This window comes from Crocodylus porosus, unplaced genomic scaffold, assembly GCF_001723895.1.
Source record: "Crocodylus porosus isolate Cpor-Errol unplaced genomic scaffold, CroPor_comp1, whole genome shotgun sequence".
In the NCBI taxonomy this organism is placed as follows: domain Eukaryota; kingdom Metazoa; phylum Chordata; order Crocodylia; family Crocodylidae; genus Crocodylus; species Crocodylus porosus.
Genome location: NW_017728906.1, coordinates 105,730,711 through 105,754,642, shown reverse-complemented (window position 1 = coordinate 105,754,642; position 23,932 = coordinate 105,730,711). Strand labels below are relative to the sequence as shown.

Below are 23,932 nucleotides of genomic sequence, written 5' to 3'. Positions count from 1 at the left end.
CCCCATGGTCCCCTCCCCCTCCTCCAGCCCCCCCAACCCCTAACTCACTGGCACTGGAGCCCTGGCAAGGCGAGGGGCCAACCATGGAGATGCTCTGGCATCCAGAGCATCTCCCTGGAGCACTCAGCCTCCTGTTGCCTCAGGGCACGCTCCGGGGCTGTGTCCTGCCCTATTTTTTTTTGTTTTTGTTTTAGGCCTCTGGATATCCAGGGATCTAATTTTCATTTTTTCATTCCCGCATGTGCTTCTTGCCCTGCCTTAAAGGGGTTTGAGGCAGGGCAAGAGCTACGTGTGTGCTCATGTGGATGCACCCAGAAAGATTTAATGAGGAAACACTGACTGGCTGACATCCTTCCTTTCTAGCTGTATTACAAATAATAATGGGCAACTTGTCTTTTAAGAGATCTCTCACCATTCTCTAACTAATGTTTATTTTGTTCTTTGCTGATAGCAAAGCCATTAGGGTGATCATAAGACAGTATTCCAAGATGTTACCAATATGCATGTGATGCTCTGCTTGATATCTCCCTTCCAATAACTGCCCTCGTACTTTGCTACTATTAGCATGGGCTTGGCTGAGGTGGTTGGCTGAATTTAAATCAAGCCATGGTGAAGATTGCTTTATTGGAAATGGGGATTATTTTGAAAAGCTAGAAAGTAGTGTCTCAGATTGCCAAATTTCTTCATCGTCTGAGAATTTTCCTAACTTTTTCTGAACACGCACTTTGCTATGTGTGCCACAGACACGATCCTCTGTCTGCAGCTGGCAGGAACTCTGCACCCCTTGCTGTCACTGACAAGGAATGTAGCAGTGACAGTAGCTTTATGTCTTTGTAACTTCCAGATTAGATTACTAAAACTTGCCCTATTTAGAAATGAGTGTGCTAACATTAAAGCTCCTTCCTATATAAAATATGGCAACCCAGCTCCTCAGCAACAGCATCTGCTGGTCCAAATCTGCCTGGTTTTCTGCTGTGGTACTTCACTTCCATGCTGATGGTTGACAGGTATTATCTTGAAATCTTAAAGCATTCTGTATATTGAACTTAGCTATCTAAAAGCATGTCTGGCTAAGATGCTGTAATTTCCTTTGATTTGCGTTCCAGAGGAAAGATGAAATTACCAATGAGACTGGCTTGTGAGTGGAGAATATACTTTTCATGATATCTGTGCGAAGACTTTTGCCTTCTGGAAGAGATAAGGATATCCACAGAGCTCACTGCTTTAAGTACAGGAGCCTCCTTTAGCTTGCCTTATGTCAGCAGCAACTGAGGGGAAAAGAAAGCAGATGGTTCCAAGTTTCACACACATGCAAACATTAAGAATAATTCTAGCAAGCTCTCAGAAAGGTGAAAAAATCTAGTACAGCTATTGACTTCATTCTTGCTTTTAGTTTATTTTGGCAGGTGCTCAGTATTATAGTGATAATAACCTGAATGAACAGAAATCATGTGATGATTTTTCTATCTTGTTCTGAGACTGCATTATAGTCTAATTTTACTACAATAGCTACATGTTTGGTATTTGTATTTCCCTCAATTTAGGGTATGTTAGAACTAATTATAATCACTTTTAACATGAGTCATTGCAGTTTTATGAACAAAATCACCAAGGCTGCTGACAGACATGAAAAAAAATGCTTTCCCAGAAGAAGCAGTGCATTAGTTCAGTCCAGCTCCCCAGTGTCTAAATAGATCAGGCACTTGAGCAGGTCTTTTTGGTGCTTTCATCTAATAGCTGATTCAATCAGCTATTAGATAAAACTGGCAAAAAAGCCCCGCTAAAACTCCTGATCGATAAAAACATTGGGGAGCTGGGTCGAACTGATGTGATACCTCTTCAGGCAAGTGCTGGGCTTGGTGCAGGGGTCCATGGGGTTTAAAGTAAAGTGCCATTGTTTGGTGGTGGTGGTGGTTATGTTTTTAAGTAGCCTAAAGCAATCAGTTGTTGTGGAAGATGCCATCAGGAAATGTAGCTTTAAGTGGATGTTTAGTTCTCCACGATTTTATTTTAAGGAAAGTTGTTTCTTAAACCTTTGAGGAAAAGTAGTAGGAAAAAAATCTTTAAAACAATCAGTACCTAACTAGAAAAATGCTATAAGGCAGAAGTGTCCAGTATACAGCCCCATGGGCTGGATCCAGTCTGTTGACCTGGGTCATCTAGCCAGTGAACTTTTGCTCAGCCTCTGGTCTCAGTGGTGGCATTTTGCACAGTGGCAGCCAGCTCCCTGGGGAGAACAACGCCACGATCAGCAACTCTTCTGACATGGACAGAGCCCCAGCTCTGGTCACAGTGGAGGGCCTTTTATCTCTGGTATCAGTAGAGTTTTCTGTGCCCCTGCAAAGGCCTGGGGTCTGGTTACAGCTGTGGTGAGCTCTGGCTGCAGTGGTGGAGCCTCTGACCATCGTGCTTCTGGGGCTGCCTATCCCCCAGCAAAAGCTGGGGTAGTGGCAGCTGCCAGGAGACCTACCACTTTAAGCAGAGCCTCAGCTCTGGCCACAGTGGCAGAGTTTCTGCTCTCAGTGTTTCTCGGGTTGCCAGCACCCCAGGTGTCACCAGGAAGCCCAGCTACTGTGGGCAGAGCTGGGGCTCTAGCCGCTGTGGCTGGACTTAACTCATAGTGCTGCTGGGGCAGCCAGACCCCTAGCTCTCATTGTGGGCCGGGCTGCTGCTGTGGGAAGACCAGCCACTGAAGCCAGATCCCCAGGATGCTGGCTCTGGCCATGGTGGCATGGGGTCATGCTTTGTGTCCCTGCAGGTCATACACACCATATGGGGTCCCTGCAGGGCCACTATTGCACAGACATGGTGTCCCTGGCGAATCTCTGATTCAGTCTTTTCAGGGTTGTTGTGCTGGTTGCCCTCATGAAAAACCTCTCTACTGGTGTCGAAGCTTCTGTCTGTGGAGCTGCTAGGGCTGCCAGTACAAGAGCCTGGATACAGCGCATAGGCACCAGAAAATGAAGGGATGCAGCCCTCCAGCTGATTTGAGTTTGGCACCCCTGCTGTCAGTGTTTACTTGAGTAAAACTGGCATTCTGACATAAAGTTAATTGTTAGTTTAAAAGAAAACTACAGCAGTAATCCTAGATTAAAAATAAGAGTGACATAAGTGAGAGCATAATGGAGGAGTTAATATTTTAATACTGATGTTTAGCTTTGTTTTGTTTGCAAAAATATATATTTAGACTTAAATTATTTGCTCATAGTGCTATAATGTTTACATGCATTGTATTTTACAGGTAAATATTAAACATTTTTTTGCTCTCAGAGCTTTATCATCTAAAATTAGACCAAAGTAATACTGTAAACAGAAACATAGAAACAAAAGTAATAGAACAACTATGTGTTGATGAAATGTTCACACAACCAGTATTTATGATTATAACCTCAGACGGAAGTGTTTTGTGTCAAGTTATTGTTTGATTACTCTTGTAACAATTAGTATAAATATATTTTGAACTTTTATTAGAAAGATAGAAAAAGACAAAGCCTTTACAATATTTACAACTTAAAATGAAATCCTTGGTTAATATTTTAAATATATATTTTTTTTTTATTTGATATCCTTCTAACTGTATAGTGTCTCTTACAGCTAGGAAACTTTAAATTCTTTCCAGTAGTATAAAGGTGGTATCAATGGGAGAAAAGGCTAATTGAGTGGGTCATAAGCTTCCACCGCTGTTGCTGTTCACATGTGATCCTTGCTTCTTTAAGGGAAAACAAGGGTGACACAAAAAAGTGAGAGAAATATAGGCAAAATGATCCATCTTAATGTTACTGAAGCATGTTGTCCTTTTACTTGCACTGGACTTTTTACGACATGTTCCACTTACTTTTCTTGTTAGAAGCTCACAGCAGTGTTGTAAAGTTAGCTGAGACACAGAAACAAGCTAGGGAAGGAAGATGACAAATTAGGAAGGGGACAATGGCAGGAACCTCAGATTCACATCCCGGATGCTGTTCAGGTGTTAGCTAGTTCCAGTGGGGGGTGGTGACGTCATCTGGTTCCCTGGCAGGGTCTTGTGAGGGCAACTTTCAGGGTTGCAGTAATGAAGGCTGAGTGATGTCAAAGTGGATCCTAGGGGGATGCTCTGGGCAGCCACAATATCAAGAGTTTGTATCTATCTGCCTTCCTGTCCTCATTCACCAATCTTCTAGGTAAACAGTGTTCAAGGAAGTGTGGTCATATCTTCCCATGAAAATTGCCAATTAAAAAAAAAATTAGTCCCATTTTTAGAATTTTTCAGTTTGTTACATGAACCTGTGACTGCAGAAACATAAATGATCCTTTACCACAATTCCTGTAATTTAAACCATTCATCTTTTACCAGTCGCTAGTTTTGATTTATGCTTACATTTGTAAACAAATGTCCATGTTGGCTGAAATGTATTTTTGTATCTGATGAACCCTTACAGTACAGGTCTCTTCGCAACAGAATCCAGAAATAAACATTTCCTATTTGTAAAAGAAAGAGAATACTTCCTTCCTCAGAGGAGGGATAAATTGATTAGTATCTGGTAGGTGCTCAGATGCTGTAATAATAGGGCCATATAAATATCTGGTTAGGCAAAGAAAATGATGCTTATTACTTAAATATGTTTACATCTCAATTTTTCAGAGACAGTATCTTAGCTTTTTTCCCACTTATATTTTCACAAAGTTAACTGTGTTAAATTTAGATATGAACAATCTAGTTCCAGGTCCAAAAGATTCTAAAATAGTACCACAGACTATTTCAAATATTTCATGAAACTGTATATATTTTATAAAATCCTTGTACATTTCGTTCCTTTGCTTATGTGGTGTGCATGAAAGCTCAAGGGAAAAAGATGCAACATACTTTATTACTCAAGAATGCTAATATTGGAGATCCGTTAGATGTCTGCTCATTTTCAGATGTTCTGTTTTAGTCATTATGAGCCACTTGTGAGCTACTTGCGTTTATTTTTAGTTTCTTTTCTTAGAAAAACAAGTGAATTGGGTCTTTGCCTGGTAATTAAAATTCAAGAATGCATGTGTTCAGGCTGGAAACTTCATAGGTGCTCTGATGGAAACTTCCCAAAAAAATAGATGAAAGGTAGTCAAATTGATAAAATTAGGAACCTACTAATTTTCTCACTGTCAGATGGTCATTTTTGTGTTTAAACAACATCCTGGATTTCAGAGATGGTGGGAAAGAGAATCCCACTTAATTTGTTGTACGGGAAGGAAATAATATTTTATATGGGTCCAGTGTTTTTGAACTTACATTTTTGCAAGTCAATAAAACTTTATTTCTCCAATAACTTTCCATTTGAAGATTTTGACAGTACTATCATTTGTGTTTCTCCCACGTCACGTGAGCTTTCTTCATGAGGTGACCTCACAGCACTTGAAACTGATACACTAACTTGGCGTCTCAGTATTTTCATTATTCTCCTCTTATATCCTTTACATGCAAAGAAATAAATGAAAGGATCCAAGCAGCAGTTAAAATTCATAAGAAACACTGTATAATGAAGAGACTTCTGGAATACTTGTTGATCATTGCATGGTGTTTTGTCTTGATTGTAAAGCTTCTTAATCATGTGTTGTATAATTGCAACATGATAAGGGGTAAAACAGATGATAAACACAACAATTACAAAAATGATTGTATTGATGGCTTTTTTGTTTATCCCGGATTTTTCACTTAATGGATTTGCTTTTGCAGTTTGAACAAGTTTGTAGCTAATTTGAGAATAACAAAATAGTATGATTCCAAGGGGAATGAGGTACCCTATTAAACAGGCAGCAAGAAGTATCAGTGGTAGATTTGGGATTTTTTCAAAGTTTGGATATTCCATGCATGTAATCCTTTCTTGTTCCTTATTTGACATGGACTGTAGGAGTAATGGAAATGTTTGACTCAATACAAGGAACCAGACAAATATACAAATGCCCTTGGCATGCTGAACTCTTCTAAGCTTTTGGTACCGGAATGGGTGGACTACAGCAAAAAACCTATCAATACTTAAACATGTCATAAAATTAACACCTGCATAAGTGTTGATGTAAAATATGAGAGCAGTTAGTCTACAAAATGTTTCTCCAAATGGCCAGTCAAATCCTAGTGCATAGTATGCAATCCTTGTAGGCAAAGAAGTAGTAAAAAGAAGGTCCGACAAGACAAGATTTGTTGAATATAACGTGGTAGAGTTGATCTTTTTTCTGTTTTTAAAAATGACAGTGAGGGCAAGTCCATTTCCAACCACTCCAAGCATTAAAATAACACTGTAAAATACAGGCAGTACGATCTTTGCTGTATCTTCGTGTTCATATAGGTCGCAGGTGGAGGTGTTTATCAGCAGACTTGTAGATGCTGAGATGGCAGTGCCCATTATCACAACTGGTGTCTCTGCAGGAAATTCAGTAGATCTAGCAATAAGAACAAAACAAAAGGAAACATCTTTTAATAAACACAGATATGGATCTTCCCCATAGCAGCAACCAACTGGTGTTGCAAAAGGCAAATATTTTAAAACCTGAAATGAAACTTGCTTATGATGAAACACTTTTTAAAGTCTCTTGGTAAGTTCAGTTCTTCTGTTTTGATAAAAGAAAATAGTTTCTCACTAAACTGAATTTTAGTAAACTCAGAAACTCACTGGTTGGAGGAGTACAGTTTATACAAAATTAGAAAAAGTTGATGCTACAGAACTTTTAAAGCAACCTGGGGGAAGGGGACTCTATATGAGACATGATTATGTGAAATTAAGCAAGTATAAAACATACAGTATTTGAATTTGTTTCAGTGAATGTCAGGGAAGTATTTTTTTAAGTGAAGGTTTATTTAGCAGTTATATGAAATTCGTGACTTAAATAGTATTTGAGTTGCCCTATATTGACCTTGTGGGAATTTAACCTGATTTCTAGAAAATAAATCTTTTCAACTTATTGTATTTGAACTGAAATAATTCAAACTCATATGAAATTGCACTTTTCCAAACAGATCAAGTACAATTGATTTACAAGGCATACTTACATTAGCATGTTATCCATTTTTCAGTGGCTCTTGGAATGCACCTGTAATATATGTAAAAAATATTTGTTTTGACTAAATGGCAACACAGTATATTTACGTAGATTTGAATATATGTATTAAAAATTAGTTAAAAGAGCCAACTGACATGGCAGCCCTTGAGACCTACAGAATCTACAAAATCCGTTCTTTGGGGGCTTGTAAATATCAAAGTAATACAACAAGACCTACAAAATGGAAAAGATCTATGACATCATCTACTTTCTGACCTTGCAAAGGTCAGCAAGCATGCTCAGTGGTGCGTTTGGTAGTGCCTTGTTTAAGCTAACTGTTAATATTCCAAGCGGTGAGGCTTCCACCTCTCTCAGACCTGTTCCATGAGAACATTCCTGATAGATTATTCTTAATGTTGTTTATTTCCTCCTATCTTCCTAGTCAACTATAAAAAATTGCTCTCTTTTCTTGGTAATGCTGCCCTTCAAAATTTGTCTACTTGCATTATATTTCTATTTAGTTATTACTTAGTGAGATTACATAGTGCAATATAATCTTAGCTCAACTCAACTTTTCTTTTTTTAAAGCAATTTTTACACTGTTGCATTGTGGTTAGCACTTTTGAGGTTATTGCCAGTACAAAAAAGTTGGCTTAAGTGGCCTGTGAAACTTCATATTGTACATGGATTTAGGAGAGGCTGAAGGAACTGGGTTTATTTACTCTGGAAAAATGGGGAGACTGAAAGGGGACATAATAGTGGCCTTCAACTACCTGAATGGTGGTTACAGAAAGAATGGAGCTGTTCTCAGTGATGGCAGATGACAGAACAAGGAGCAATGGTCCCAAGTTGCAGCAAGGGAAGTTTAGGTTAGATATTAGGAAATACTTTCTCACTAGGAGGGTAGTAAAGCACTGGAACAGGTTACCCAGAGCAGTTGTGGAGTCTCCATCCTTGTAAGTTCTTAAGACCAGGCTAGACAAAGCCTTATCTGGGATGATTTAGTTGGGGCTGGTCCTGCTTTGAGCAGGGGGTTGGACTAGATGACCTCCTGAGGTCCTTTCCAAGCCTAAATTTCTATGATTTGTGCATGCATGTAGTCTCTCATGTATATGTTTGATATCCCCCAGAATTTGCAGAAATCTTCAGGCTATTCAGAATACTGACTATCACAATGAGGATCTGTCTGTGCTTGAAACTGAGACTGTTTCAGCTAGTTTGGAATCTTTGGGTTCAGACAAAAAATAGCTAGTCTGCAGTGTGCAGGATTACACAGATCATCAGCTACTCTGTGCTAACTGTCCATGTACCCATTGTTAGCCTACACTAAGTGGAATCTGAATCTTGGTAGATTAACCCTGCTTTGCTGAGGGCTCCAGTGCCCTGATTTAGCTTTCACTCACCATGGATTAAGAGCAGGTAGTTACTGCAGAGCAGGTGGAATATAAAGCCCTGTTCCCTGTTGATTTGCTGTAGTTTGTTTCTTCTTCCACAAGCAAAGGCTTCTTTGCCAGCAGAGATGAACTATAGAAGCTATTTGGTCATGTCTGCATGGCATGTGTCATCTTAACCTGGGTTGAAATAGGAATTAACTCAAACAACTTTGGTTTTAATTCAAGTTATTTTCTTGTTAAGGTATTGGAGAAGTTAAGGGGTGAAATATGGGCTGCTAATGTGATATCAAGCCCACATTACCATCTAGGGTTTTTCTGGCATCTGCTGTTTTTTTATATAATGGTAAATAATTTGTTTGGTATTATCTATCTCCTTTTAGGCATTTTTGCTATATGGCATTGAAACACATTTTTAGCTTTTGAAAAATGGATTAAAATGATTTAGGAAGAAAAAGGGAACAAGCTACTAAAACATTTTGAATTAGTTGTTTTTAAATTTATATCAGTCACCTTCCATTAATACATAGAAGATTTCAGATGCTTATCTTCTCCCTCAATTTTAGATTTATTTCAAGTGAGACAATTTAATTAACCTCTAGTGCAGAGGTGGGCAAAATATGGCCCACAGGCTAGATCCAGCCTTCCAAGGGATTTTATCTGGCCCATGATGGATCCCTTGGCTCTAAATGGTCCAGGCTTGGGGGTCAGCCTGGGATGTGGTGTATGCAGTCAGTCCCACTATCCCTGAGTGCACAGTGGGGCTGGGAGGCATGGTGGCAGGACTCCTCTTCTTGGCAGCGGTGGCTTCTTCCAGCTGCTGCTACCAGTGTTACTGCTGTGGCTGGACTTATTCCCTCTGCCTGGGCATCCTGGCCCATGTGCCCTGCACCCACCGCCCGGGTTACCAGATACAGCAGGTGGGGTCTCAGTGGAGACTGGCCTGGGATGCTTGTGGACAGGGTGCACTCAGCAGGGCAAATGGTATGGGGCTGTGCGAAGGTGGGGAGCTGTGTCTTGAAGCAGGACAGGTGTGTGGGGGTCAGGCCGGGATGATGGGATGCTGACAGCGCAGACTTGACCCAGCCCACAACAGCTCACCAAAACTTCCTGAGTGGTCCTCTAGCCAAAATAATTGTCTACCCCAGTTCTAGTACATACACTATCATAATAATAACTTAATCACTGAATTCTAGCTGGATTAGCATAATTTGTCATGTAGCACATGTTCAAATGATTTGGGAGAATGCTCCCAGGATTGTTTTTCTGGTAGAAAATCTTACCCAGAGATACCTGAACAGACATTCAAATGATGAGCCCTTAAAGAGCAGGGAGCTTTCAGTGTTGACATTGCACAACCAGGGAGCTGCTATTTGTGCATCTCAGTATGTTCTGCAAGTTCCCCCACTCTGCCTGGAGACAGATGGCTACAGTGCACTGGGCAGCCCTGGATTGGCTGACCCAGACTGTTCAGGGTCAGCCTGTGTCTCCCACTGCACGATGTAGGGATTGTGGATGGGATGTGTTCTGCTCCCTGCTTGGCTGAAACAATAGAATCCAGCCAATGACACTCTCCCCTGGGGGGGGGAGGGGCAGCAAGGGGCACTGTGGGCCATGAGCAAAGGGTGTATCCCATTGAATGCAATGGAACAATTAATATATAAAAGATTAATTAGCGTATATAATGGCTAAGTCTTAGTTTGAGTATATCTGGCTTGTGTAGAAGAGATGAGATGCAAGATGTATCTCCCCTGCTAATCTAGATAACTGAGTTTGCCTTTTATTCCCTCCTTTACTGTTGTCATAGAATGGATGACTGCAGATAATGGTATATATTCTGAGCTACAGCTACGTATAAACTCCATACTTTAGAAGGAGTATCAGATGAAAATATACATCTATGTATTTTTAAATGTATGTACTCTGGAAGGAGGGAGACCAATGTTACTTGTTTTGTATAGAAATTTTGTTTATACATTGTAATACTGAACATGTGGCATTTCTTTAGCAGAAAAGCAATGAACAATAGACTCCTTTTTTAGCTGAAAAACATAAACAGTTTTAAAACAGTGACAGGAAAAAGAGGATCAGGAAAAGATGACGTGTGAGGAAAAGGAAGGGGGTTGGGCACAACATTTTCTGCTGGAATTCCTCAATTGATTAGCAATTTGAGAATTGTTAAGGGACCTTTTTCATTAAAGAGCGTGATTAGGCACTCCAGGTTATTTCAGTATTGTTATAATATATCACTTTCTTACAATGATGGTCTCAGCTACAAGAGAAACATTTTGAGTTGTAGCTTCAGGTTTGGGTTAATTTTAACCTTTACTAATATAAAGGGTTTTTTCTTTATTATTTCCGCTAACCAGACAAGTCATGGACAGATTGATTTGAAAGGGGAGGGTAACTGGTGTTTTCACCAGTTGTTGCAATGTAACTATTATGCCTGCTATGAGCCTCTAGTTATCTATCTATACCCTAAAGAAACTGTCTAAGCAGCCCATATATTATTTTGGGAAGTTGTGAATCTTGCACAATTTGAACATAAGAGACAGCGGAAGATAGGAGCATAGTAATTATATAGCAATGGCATCTGTTCAGTTTTATTTTTTCCTTTAACTTCTAATCACTTTTTCTTTTATCAGATATTTTTGCTGTCTGAATTTCTATGTAACCATATAATTAGACCTGACTGAAGAATATGAGCATCTTGCCTTTGACAACAATATATTACAAAGTTATGAACCTTTTAAAAGTTTGTATTCAAAGTGACTATAGTTGAATATTTTGTTAATGTAGAAGTTGAATTCATTGGGAGCAAGATGGATGTGTGTCAGCTCGTGGCTTCAAAACAGATTGGGTGTGGCAGGCTTATCTTAGAACGTGCTTCTTCCTATTGCCGCAAACCTATATTTTTAATGCATTATATTAAATTAAATATTAATTAAAGGTTATTGACCATTGTGCCCTAAAATACAATGTGTAGATCCCATGAAATTTGAAATCTTTGACTGATGACTGATTTGCCTGGGAACAGGAAGCAGGTTCACAGTGATCCATATAGTGTTCTGTAGAATTTCAAGGATAGTCCCCATCCACCCTCCATTCTGCCAACTATTTTAATAGACGCACTAAATCAGATGTTAGAAACAATGTGTCAGGGCAGCTAAAACATAGTCTTTTTAGAAGTATATATTTATTAATTGTGAAGATGCAGAAGGACACACACAAATGAAGCATAAGCACCATAATTATAAGATATGTGCTTGTTTATTTAAGGACTGCACATTTATGTAGATTATTTTTACTAGTTTTCTTTAAAATTAACCTAGAAAATAAATGAAAAACCCTATATTAAGAAAATATGAGTGTTGCAGAATGAAAATAATTTTAAAAACAGAAAAATTAGGGCAGTCATGGCATGAATTTGGCTTTCTTGGAAATATGTACTGTAGAATCTTCAATTACTGATTTAAATACTTTATGTATGATATTAAAAGCATAATAATAATTGGGATGTGCAAAACAGATGAATTGATATTTCCATAGAACTCTATATTACGAAATGTTCTTAATCTCTCGGTTGAAAGAGAGCTGACCCAGGGACAAGGAATAAGAAGTGAAAGATTAGATGGGTTTTTTCTGGCCAAAGCTCACCTTCTTCTCTTAAATCTTTTGCTATTCATGTGCACAAGGATTTTTAAGTCATCTTTATTTTTTAAGTTAAATGAAAAATATGAATCGTTTAATCTGGACAGCTGTATTTTTTTTTTGCCACTGAAGTATTAAAAGTTATCATCCTATTTATACAGAATTTTTGAAAGATCAAACAGCTTGTAATGTTTCATTAGAAGATTCCACCTAAAAAGATTTAGCGGGCCAAGGGGAAGAAATGACTTTACCAAAAGAAAAGCTTTAGAGTGAAAATGCATGTCAGAAGGCAAAAAAAGAAATGTTCATGTACTTTGCTAGTTTTGCATTTTGCATGGTTTTTAAGGATGAATACACTTAATATGAGAATAGCTAAAGATCATTTAATAGCTTACAAATGTATGTGATATTCTAAGCTACTCATTTGCTGCCACTGTACAGTTGTGCTGTCTGGACTTGTCATATACTGTTATATCTCTACTGGCTTTAGTTAATGACTTGCATATTGGAATACTTAAATATATGCTGAAAAAAGGCTTATATACCAGTTACTTCTGTATTGCTAACATTCAGAGTAAATCCTTTTACAAAAACTGCTCCATCTAATGGAGTAGTGAATATTACTTTTTGTTTTACAGCAAGCAACATTATACATTTTTTTTTTACTTCAGCCTGTTTATTAGAGCCAAAAGATGAATCTGCTCCTGAAATCAAAACAAACAGATCCCCTGGTACTATTGCTTGTTTTTGTCAAATATTGCTATAAAACAGAATTCTTTCAATTCACATTTGTATTTTCCAGCCAGAAGGAACATATCCTTCCTACATCAAAAAATTCAGTATATTACTAGAAGATATGAACTTCCTGGAAACTTGTATTGTTATTCAATGAAAAGAGCAAGTTATTTTTCTTTACTTACATATCAGTGGGTTTTTAGATCCTCTGAGCAGTATGGTATTTGGCAGTGTAGCTGAACTGTGAAAGTTCCCCGTTTGAACATTGTTTTGAAGAATGATTACGTTGAATAAGTCCTTTTATGGGGGGGAGGGGGAGGTATTTTCCATATGCTTGACGTTTTGAGGTGCCCTGGTGTTCATTTGTTACCCACCTTTTTATGGGAAGTGAAAACACCCATATATTAGATTCATTTAAAAATCATATATTCCAAAGGAGCAAGTTAGAAACAAAAACCACCTAGAAGTTCTGTATCACTGACTTCCACAGAAGGGAATTTACCAAAACGTGTCTAGTTTAATCTTTAACCAGGCAAAATTTGCAGAAAGAAAAAACACTTTTTAAACATTTATTTTTTCAATGAATGAATAGATCCTTATATTATGTGTAACAACAAAAATGTATATATGCTTAGTTTTTAGTGCATAATTAAAAAATGTTTACAGATTACTCAAATTGGTGACATAGTGCAGTGGATTTTCAGTATTTAGGTACAAAATAGCAGTCTCAGTGGTCCATGCTTACGCTTATCATAGCTAAGCTATCAGAGTGAACACGACTTAGAGAAAGTATCTGGAGAAGTAAGGCTCCCTCTCCACAGTACAAGTATTAGTCAATTAACTGGTTAATTGTACAGTTAATTGAGACCAGCTATGCATGCAAAGTGCCTGTCATGCCAAAAAAAGGCCCAACTGGCTATAAAGTTAGACCTTAAAAATGTATACTAGCTTCATAGCTTGTTGCTATCCACCTTTAATTTGTATGTGTAACAGGGTCTGTTTCTGTGGCTAGGAGCCCCATCAGCTGACTGGGCTTCCAGCTGCAGGGCTGGGAGTCCTGTAACTGAGGAGACTCTCAGCTTCGGCAGCACCCAGTAGTTGTGAACTCTGGGTCCTGGCAGCACCCCATGGCTGCTGGGACCCAAAGTCCCACAGCTGTGAATGCTGGGTCCTGGCAGCACCCTGCAGCACTGGGACCTACTGTCCGCAACAGCAGGACTCTGGATCCAAGCAGTCATGGAGCACAAATGCAGTCTCCCAGTTGCAGGGGGCTCCGTGCACCACTGGAGCCCCAGATCGTGCTCCCCCTGCACTGGCAATAAGGCATGATAGGATCTAATGTGTGATTGTGTGGATCATACATTAGAATCCCATTGTACCTATATCTGCAGGTGTGGAGGGGCCCTAAGTATTGTAATTATTTTAGGGACTATTCCTTCTCATTATATTTGCAGGTCAGGAGTGAGGGGTATCAGCACCAGGGTGGCAGGGAGTGCTGCTGGTTGGGAGTGAGGGCACCAGCATGGTCTGGGGGCCGGAGTACTGTGATTCAGGAGCGAGGGGCAGCAGCAGGGCTGCTGACAAGGGCGCAGGTAGGGCACAGGCGTACCACTGCCCCCTCCCCACAATCATATTATTCCCTGCCCTCCCTGGACAGGTGTCCTCTTTTTTTGAAACTGGACATATGATAACACTATAGGGGCAAAAGAAGAACAAGATGCCAACATTTTAAGTCCAGCTGTTGTTACTTTGTTTCTATATAGGGACTGTTTGTCAAATAGTTACATTAGTTAAACTATTTAACTGTAACAAGGCTATGGGGAGCAGTGATAGGTGGAAAATCCTGTTGTTTTTCTATTATGACTGTGATCAAGAGTTATTTGGGATTTTCCCCTGAAACTTTTACAGAATTTTCATTGCAAACTGATGTGTATTTAAAGTGACCTGGTTTAGTGGCCTAATTTTTAAAACCAAAGAAAGTATGCTTGGATGTTGATAACCTAAGTGTCCAATCCTTTGAGATACTGAATGTCTTCTTAATGATGCTGGGGTTATGCCTGCAAATCAGGTTTCTGTTGGCTAGCTGTTATCAGTCAAGTGTGTGATGGAGTCTGTGAAGGAGATGTCTATCTTGTGTTATCAGGAGCCCCTACTGTAGATGCAGTCATACCAGCAAGACTGCAGTTTTACTGAATTTGTTTTGCAAATGGGGGTGATCCTATTGTATTGGTATGAAGTGAAGCTTTATAGATTTGTCCAAACTAGAAGCACTTTGCTGTTACAGTACACTGATATTGTGTGCTAATGTGTTCCTAGCTTATGCACGGCTGAGCCCCCACGGAGTTAAGTGGTTGATTTAGGGCTTTCAGCAGCTCCCTAGATCAGGCTCTGACAACCTGTTTCTCTTCTAGCATAGATTTCAGGAGGACTGTGGAAGGATTCACTACATTTATCAAGGTTCATATTCATATTTGTAAACTGAGTTGTTATTCATCTTCAGAGCAGAACAGAACCTTTTTCTGCAAAGAAATTTAGAAGGAAGCTAATGTTGGAAGGGAAATTACTCAAGCTGCATGCTTTGTGCGTATACATAGTAATACAGGAACTCTGTTTTTGTTTTCTGCAAAACATACTTGGTACCTCCTTAGAAACTTCTAGATAGGAAATCTGGATATAGTTATTTATCAGTGACTGACATTAACTTCAAAAGAAAGAAGTACCTGTTTCAGTCTAGCTTTTTTACCATTTTTAAAAAGTTACCTCTCTGATCTTTGGTAATGATTAAGTTGGGCTACTCATGGGCTACATAGAAAGGTTAGCCAGTGCCTCCAAACTAGCATTGTGTGGCAGCTTGGTAATTGTTGGAGTTAATGGATGTAAAAAAGATTATTCCTTTCTACTGTTTATAATTTTCCATTGGTTAGTTTCTTTTTGTATACCAGACTTATCATTGAGATCTACTGCTAGTTCCAGAGTCAGCAATTTGAAAGGTAGCAACTTATATCTGTCAAATCAGATTTCTTTGCTTTTTGAATGTATAGGTTTTGGTTTCTGGGAAGCAGGAGAACTGTGTGTGCTTTTTATGTGTTAGAGTATTATTCTTAGGTAAGGCAAGAACAAAAATGCACTTTATACTTTTACTAGCATATGATGCTTGCAATATCTCATCTACTGTTTATTTACATAGGCCCCATCATTTTATTCCTTGAGTACTTCACAGACATTAGTGAAATTATCCTCCTGTATCCTTTTTATGGGAGGATGAAGTCCCAAATCCTGTTTTGCTTAAAGGTACCTAGGTGTTACTTAATGTATCTAAATGAAAGGGCCTTGCATTGCTACTATACCTGCAGTTAAAGGCGCAATTGGATCTAATGTGTGATCCACATGTGCATGGCAGGAGGCACGATTGTGGGACTGTGCATGAGTTCTAGTTGTGCCTTATTGCTACTATAGGGGGAACCCAGTCCTGGGCTTCCCCTTGCATTGGTAAGAAGCAGGCACCCATGGCTGGGGCCCAATCACACCTGGGACCCAAAACAGCTGCAGGGGCTGTACAAGAGATGCTGCCTGGATCCAGAGCCATGTCAGCTGCAGGGTCTCAGGGTCCTGGCTGTGCATGAGACACAGCTGGGACCAAAAGTCCCATGTGGGCCTGGGGGTTTCACAGGGCTTGGGGGTTGCACCTCTGTGTCTGGGAGCCCTGTCAGACGATGGGTTCTCAGCTGCAAGGGAGACCCTGCTGCACATGCAAATATAAAGCTTGATAGCAACCAGCTATAAAGTTAATACACATTTTCGAGGTGTAACTTGATAGCTGGTTGGAGCTTTTATAATATGATAGCTACTTTGCACATGTAGCTGGTCTCAAGGTAATTGCACAGTTAACCAGGTAATTGCACAGTACCTGTAATGTGTAGAAGGAGCCTAAGAGACGTTTTTGCCTGTTACGCAGATTTTAGATTCTATTTTCACCTCTCTGGGTAGTTTTGTCCTTTTGAGCATGGCCATGTATACTTTATGGTGATCCTGTTCTGTCTAGCTAGCCACATACCTGTATACAAGTCCCAGGAAGTGTGATCTGAGAATGACCATTTGGCAATAGTTGAGGAGAAAAAGGAGGGCACCTGTTAGTCCAGTGGGAGTGTGGTTAGGGCAGTTGTCCAGGAAGTGGGAGATGCAGCTTCTTGACCTTCTCATCCCAAATGAAAGTTGAACCCGTATCTCCCAATTCAAAACAAAGTTCTGTCACCACCTGGCCATAAGCTAGTCAGAGCTAAATGCATCCTCCGTCTTGTTGAAGCTGGTGCACTTGGCAGCTAAAAGGGGAACGTGTGGGGCCAGGCAGAGACCAGTCTAGAGGAACCCTGACTTTGCGGCTCAGGCAAATGGGCATTGCTTTGAAAGGGAATTTAGCAGACACCTGTTGTAAATTGAAAGACTGAGTCCTGAAAATTTTTGTTAAAGTAATTGTTTATACAGAAGTGTAGCATCACCTTCAGTATCACACACAGGAAAACATGCTCCTGTTTAGCACCATCACTATTTCTGTGCTCTCTCTGCCTTCACGATCTTTTTTTTCTCCCTCTTTACCTTTTTTGTTTCTCTCTTTTTTTTCAACATTTCCTTAGTTGTAGTAATTCCTAATTCCCCCTGTAGTGGCTCCCTGCCAGTTTCTCATTCAATCACAATATATCAGCAATAAAGTATTTAATATTGACCTTTCAAGTGTCTCCTGTGACTTTTGAGTAAAAATTCAACTCTATACATAAATAGGGAGTTCTTCTCAAGGAAAGAATGCTTTGCAGATTTTAGAATCCAAGTTTGAGTATCTGTAATCTGTGTTTATACTCTGTTCACATTTGGAAGATTAATTTTGCAGCCACACGGGCTAAAAACTACATTTTCTGAAAAGTCAAAAGCTTAAATTCTAGAATTTGTATCTGCTATGTGGACAATGTACTGGCCCATATACAGTTTTCTCCACGCTCCAGTTTTATTCTGCCTTCATTTTGACACAGGCATTATGTTTCAATACTCTTATTGCAACAGAAATGCAGCAGAAAAGAGAAGAGACATTAGTAGAAAGTTTCTAAGCCGGAAATATTAACCTAAGTAAGCCTTGCCAGGGGGGCGGGGTGGGGCAGGGGGAGCGGGAGCAAAACAAAAACAAGGACATTTCGTAATACAGAGGTGTATAATCTACACAGAAAAAAAATCCACTCTGGCACTAGCACCCTATTTATTCTTTCTTCAAGAGAAAAAGAGGATACTTATATTTTAAAAAGAGGGAATATTAACATAGGTTAAAATGAAATGCCTTAACATTTTGTAAACGTCTGTAGAAAATCTGAGGGGAAAGGAAATTGGTTTTGCAACTTTTAAACTAAAGACTGATGGCTGATCCTCCAGAGAGTACTTTTGCAAAATCTCTGTTATTATAGTCGGTGGAAGTTCTGTGGGATTAAAGTTTGCAAAAATAATCTTGAGGTGATTTTGTTTGGAATGGCCCAGGGATACTCCTCCTGTTGCTAACTAAAGTTAGGGCTCCCATGTACACGCCACGATTTTTGCCCTTTCATGCCCTGCAACTGCGTGTCTGTTTGCACAAGTGGGATTTCCCAACACTTAAAAGTCTTTCTTGTGCATTAATCTAAAACTCCTCGGATGTAGTTTAGTTTGGCTCACCAGGAATTAAAGTGTCGTGTCCATGGATTCATTGTATGCAAACACAAAGGCACTCAAAGATGTGTAATGAGAATCTTTGTTCAGTAGATAGCACTGCAACATTTTTGAACTGCACCCCTTCAAATTGCTTTTGCTTGCAAATTGCTTCCTTTTTTTTTTTTTTAAACTCGTGTGGCTTTTTCTTTTTCTTTTCCTTGTTTGTCAGCTCCCTGCTTCCACAGCTGCGTAGCAGGGCCTGGACATGGGGTGGGTGGGGAGCTTTGGGCCAGGGGGCAGTGCTGGACTGTCCTGCTCTCCTGCTGCACCAGCCAGGGACCTGGCTTAACTTGTTTGAAAGTGTAGTGCGTGTAAACACATACGTGATGCTCCAAAATAAACAAGTTTAAGTTTTATAAACCTATTTAATTTAATGAGCATTAAAACTCATGGGGAGTGTCCAGATGAGTGTGCACGTGCATCTTGCAGCATCTCAAACCCCTTTGAGATCCTGCAAGAGGCATGTGCGGGAACGAAAAAACATTCCCTACACTGCAAGTTTGCAGCATGGGACAAAATTAGACCCCTGGATATCCATGGGTCAAAAAAAACCGCTCTGCCAAACAACGGAGCAAGGCAACTCGGGAGGTACGCCTGAGCCTTATGGAAAATGCAACCTGCTGGCCCGACCCAACCTGATCCAGTCCAGCCCAACCCAACTCAATGTGGCCTGGGGCTAGGCCACGCAGCTAGTGTGCGTTTGCACAGGAGTCTTACCTCCTGGAGCCACGCAACCCACTCCAGTGCAAAGCCAGATTAGGAAGCCATGCCAGGCTGGGCCAGGCTAGGTCCCACCACACACTGCCTCCTTGCAGGCACAGCAGGGCAGGCAGTGCTGCCACCAGAGGCAGAACCTGGTGTGGCATGCAGGGACAGCGCACCAAACCAAGCTGGGTCCTGCAGGCATTGGGGCTACTTGTGCTGCCAGGCCAGACCAGTTACATGGCAGCAGGACCCGGCTTGGCTCAGCATGCTGTCCCTGCATGCTGCGCTGGGTCCTGCTGCCATGGGACTGACCCAGCCTTGCAGTGCGAGCAGCCCCAGTTCTGGCATGACCTGGCTTGGTGCAACACGTGGTCCTCGTGAGTAGCACCGGCCACTCCACGCTGCGCGGGAGCTGGCACCAGCAAGCTCAAAGTGCCCCACTTCTGCTGCTGCTGCTGCTGCAGGAGGTAAGTTATGGGCCCTGTGTGGAGGGGCTGTGGCCCTGTAGGGTTGCTGGGACCTTGTGGGGGTCGGGGGCTGTGGCTCTGCAGTGTGCCTGGGACCCTGGAGGGGTGGTGCTGGGACCTGCAGGGGATAGTGGCTGTGGCCCTGCAGGGGGGAGCTAGGGCCCTGTAAGGGGGGGGGGGCAGTCCATGTGCTATGTGGGGGGAGCTGCACCCTGTGGGGGCCAGGGAACCCACCCCTCCTGTACAGCCCCCCACACACACACACACAAGGTCCCCACACACCAAAGCAGGCAGTTATTTTGGGCAGAGGGCCACTTCACAAGTTTTGGTGAGCTGTTGAGGGCTACATGGGTAAACCTGCCCCTTGGCAGTTGCCCCACCCCTTGGTTGCCATCTTGGGACCGGAAGTCCTGCCCCCTAGGCCCTGACCTTTGCCACTGGAAGTCCCTCCACTTGCCTCACCACCCCAAAGTACTCCTTCAGGGAAGATGGCCTTAGAACCAAAAGTTACACTGTGTCACATGGTCTGTGTCATAAAACCCACCCACTCAACACCAGACTGCCCTGCTCGCCATATCTGTTCCAGAATCCCCTGCCCTCATCACACGGTTACATAGAGGTCCTTGTTATAACAACTGCCCGGGTGATTGGGGGAACTTGGTAGGTGTACCAGTAACTGCAGTAGGAGCACTGGGCCAATGTACCTACCTACCAGGGCCCACCCCACCCCAGGCTGTCCATGGCTCCAGTGGCAAGCAGTTCCTGACTACAAGGCCTGGACCTGCACAGCAAAGCAAGGAGCCAGCCCTGCCGGTCCTGTTCTGGCTGCAGCAGGCGGTTGCCAGCTGCAAGTTTGAACCTGCATGTGGGGCAAGGAGCCAGCCAGGGCCAGACTGGCAGCACCTGGTTCCCAGCTACAAAGTCAGGACCTCATGGCCAGGCCCATCCCCTCCCGGCAAGGGTTCCTAGCTGCAAGGTAGGGGCTGGTATCCCACAGTGCAGCAGAAGCCAGCCCAGCCTGCCCTTCTCCTCACCAGTGGTCCAGGATCCGGCTCAGGCCATCCCTACTTGCAGGCCAGCAGAAGCTAGCCCAGCCTCCATTCCCCCTACCAGCACTGGTCACTAGACACATCCCACAAGCCCACCCCATCAGGTCCCACACAGTAAAAACTGGCCAACCCGTCCCCCACCCTTCACTGGCACCAGCATGACCTGGCCAATCCCAGGCTGTTCCCTGCTTCCCCCCACAGCACAGCAGAAGCCAGCTCAGGCCCAGCTCCCCTCACCAGTGCAGCCCCCTCCAGTGCTGCAGGACCCATCACATCCCAAGCCTCAGGGGGCTCAGCCACAGCTTTCCTTCCCTGGTGTTGGCCTGACTGGGCCCGTCCCATCCCCTCCCCTCCCCTCCCAAGTAGCATGGAGCCAATGCTGGCCCAGCTGCAGCTTCTGCACATGTTGCTGGGGACAGGATGAGCCCAGCCAGAGCAGCATGTAGCTCAGCTGCACCTTCCCCCTACCTGCACCAGCTGGTCCCAAGCAGCAGAAGGCTCTGCTGCCATTTTTCCTGGCTGGTGCCAAGCTGACCATCCCAGCCCATCCACAGTGGCAGGAAGCTCCGCTACTGCTTTTCCTGTTTGGTGCCGATCCAGGTGGGCCTGTCCTGTCCGGAGTGGCATTCGACCAAAGCTGGCTTCCCTACATGCTGCTGAGGACCATTAGCTAGCATACCACTGCTATTGGTCCATGCTGTGGGAGATGGGAGGGAGGGATCCCTGCTTGAGCAGCGGGAGGGAGGGGGGCTGGAAGGGACCTCATAAGATCATTGAGACCAGCCCCCTGCCCAAAGGTTCAAAGGATCCCAGCAAGATAAGCAACCAAGTGTATCTTAAATGTGTCCAGAGTAGGTGCTTGCAGCATCTCTGGGGGAGTCTATTCCAGGCCTTGGAGGCTCAGACAGTAAAGAAGTTTTTCCTTATGTCCAGCCTAAAACAGTCTTGCAGGAGTTTGTGACCATTGGACCTTGCCTTCCTTTGGGGTGCTCTGGTGAACAGGAGTTCCCCTAGGTCCTGATGCACACACCTTATGTACTTATTGGCCACCACCAAGTCACCTCTGAGTCTGCGCTTCTCCATGCTGAAATGTGCCATGGCTCTCAGCCTCTCTCCATAAGGCCTGTTCTCTTGCCCTCTGATCATGTATGTGCTTCTCTTCTGGACTCTTTCAAGCTTTTCCACAACCTTCCTGAATTGTGGATCCCAGAATTGGATACAGTACTCCAGCTGAGGCCTCATCAAGGCCAAGTACAGTGGGAGGATGACATCCTGGATCTTGCTTGAGATGCATTGGTAGATGCAAGCCAGAGTTTTGTTCGCTTTGCCTGCTGTGGTATTGCATTGGTGGCTCATGTTCATCTTGTGGTCAATCATGACCCCCAAGTCTCTTTTGGTAGTAATGTTCGCGAGTGTAGCATTGCTAAGCCTATAAGTCTGATGTGGGTTCCCCACCCCGAAGAGAAGCACCTTTCATTTTTCCATATTGAATGCCATCCGGTTTTCATCTGCCTACCTTTCAAGCCTATTGAGGTTGGCCTGGATCACCAGCCTATCTAGCCTCAAGTGTGGATACTTTTCCCCAAAATTTGGTGCCATCAGCAAACTTGACCAGTCCATTTCTGACACGAGTGAGGGAAAGTTGATGCTCCATGAATGTGATTTAGTAATATAACTGAATTTCAGTTAAGTTGAAATGAAATTAAAATACCATAACAATGGAGTTGAAAATGAATAAGATAGAGCAGAACAAAAGCCATTGAATGGTAGGGAGAAAATAAATGAGATGTTCCGATGTTAAAATAAGGGAACAGCCAATGAAATTGGAAGGGGCAGCAAATTAAAAAATTTTTAAAGAAAAAATTTTATACAGCATATAATTAGCTGTGGAGCTTAATACCACAAGACATTTTTGAGGGCTACAGTTTAGTAACATTAAAAAAAAAAATAAGGTATTTGTATGGACAGTGTTAATATCTAAAGTTATACTTAGTTAAGATTTTTCTTAAGAAACTTAAAGTGCATATTTTAAGATAATGCCAACCACTGACTGACTACTTTCAGGAACAATTGCCCTAATGTAGGATTTCTTGTACCTCCCTTGGAAGTACCTGGTACTGGCCGCTGTCAGATGTGATTATTAGATTACATGCATGATCTTGTATATAATCTCTGTGTTTCTTTGTTGACATTTACTGTGGAGATTTAGCATTTAAGGACCCTTTCATCATTTTACTGTCTTGTTAAATATGACGTGGTTATGGGAAATTCCATTCTGAAATTTCCCTTCTTATGATCATGGTGTGCTTTCACATGCGAAGTGTGTGTATGTGATTTTGAGTCACTGATGTAGTAGGAACAAAACCTGAGAAGTACACTGTGGATTGGGTTGTTTGTGAATTCATTTGCATGAACCACAAGGAATTAAATTACACAGATTAGAGAACATTTGAAATAGTATATAGCCTTCATTCTGCTGCTACTTCTTTTGGATGCAGTTTTACGATGAAAGTGTATATACATTCCTACAAGCCTCCTACTGTAGCAAGAAACCTCCTTTTTTGCCTGCTCACCCCCGTCCAATGTAAAGCTGATCCATATAGCAAAAGCCCCTTTTGCAGTGTTTGCGCCTTTTTGAGATGCTTTCTCTTTTCCACATTTTCTTCCTTCCTCCCTTTTCTTCTTTTATTTTTTATTTATTTTATTCTTTTATAGAATATAAGGTATACTTATAATAAAAATATATTTTGTAGGTGCTTTATTGGGTGTAAAATAGTATTCTGCATTGGTATGTCTCCCCCTCACTGTATTTGGATTTGGTCTGTTTGTTGTATGTGCCATGGCATATCACCCTTGTATATTTTTTGCATTTTAACTTTGTAACAAATGTTATTTATGTTTAAAAGTAAGTTGTACCATATAACAATGTTAGCAAGGGCGGGAATTGAACTGCTGCCTCCCCGTATTGAGCTGGTCCCTGAGTGAATCATGACTGATTGCATAACACAGCAGTACAGTAATGAGTTAATGAGCAAGGATTAACACCTAGGAAACCACAGACTAAGGAGAGGAAAGAATCACTACAGAGCAAGGAACTCCTTGAAACTTCACTATTAAAGGTACAGGAGCCCCAGTTTGAACTAATCAATGCTGGAGACTGACTCTTGAGACTGAATACACTCCAATCAACTGCTCCCAGAGCCCTATTCATCAC

General features: G+C 41.9%; 2 protein-coding genes and 1 long non-coding RNA gene across 6 annotated transcripts in view; 2 read left to right on the top strand and 1 right to left on the bottom strand.

Moving 5' to 3' along the window:
- The window catches only part of LOC109306372, an 18,036-nt gene extending 8,605 nt beyond the window's left edge, over positions 1-9,431 (top strand). The window contains exon 3 of the long non-coding RNA XR_002099962.1: positions 9,419-9,431. This is a non-coding gene — a long non-coding RNA (uncharacterized LOC109306372). The remainder of the gene's footprint in view (positions 1-9,418) is intronic.
- UBAC2 (UBA domain containing 2) overlaps positions 1-23,932 on the top strand; it is a 144,006-nt gene that overhangs the window by 48,647 nt on the left and 71,427 nt on the right. The window lies entirely within an intron of this gene.
- On the bottom strand, positions 3,121-13,058 carry GPR183 (G protein-coupled receptor 183). 4 transcript variants are annotated; one of them, XM_019529708.1, is made up of 4 exons: positions 12,959-13,058; positions 7,007-7,047; positions 5,252-6,399; positions 3,121-4,191 (listed from the first exon to the last, which is right to left on the bottom strand). In XM_019529708.1, exons 2-3 carry the CDS (start codon positions 7,021-7,023, stop codon positions 5,274-5,276), a joined length of 1,143 nt encoding a protein of 380 aa, XP_019385253.1. In that variant the 5' UTR covers positions 7,024-7,047; positions 12,959-13,058; the 3' UTR covers positions 3,121-4,191; positions 5,252-5,273. The 4 variants fall into 4 exon arrangements, with proteins under 4 accessions (XP_019385253.1, XP_019385252.1, XP_019385254.1 ...); XM_019529707.1 differs by having other exon boundaries at positions 3,121-6,399; XM_019529709.1 differs by having other exon boundaries at positions 3,121-6,399; positions 7,013-7,047.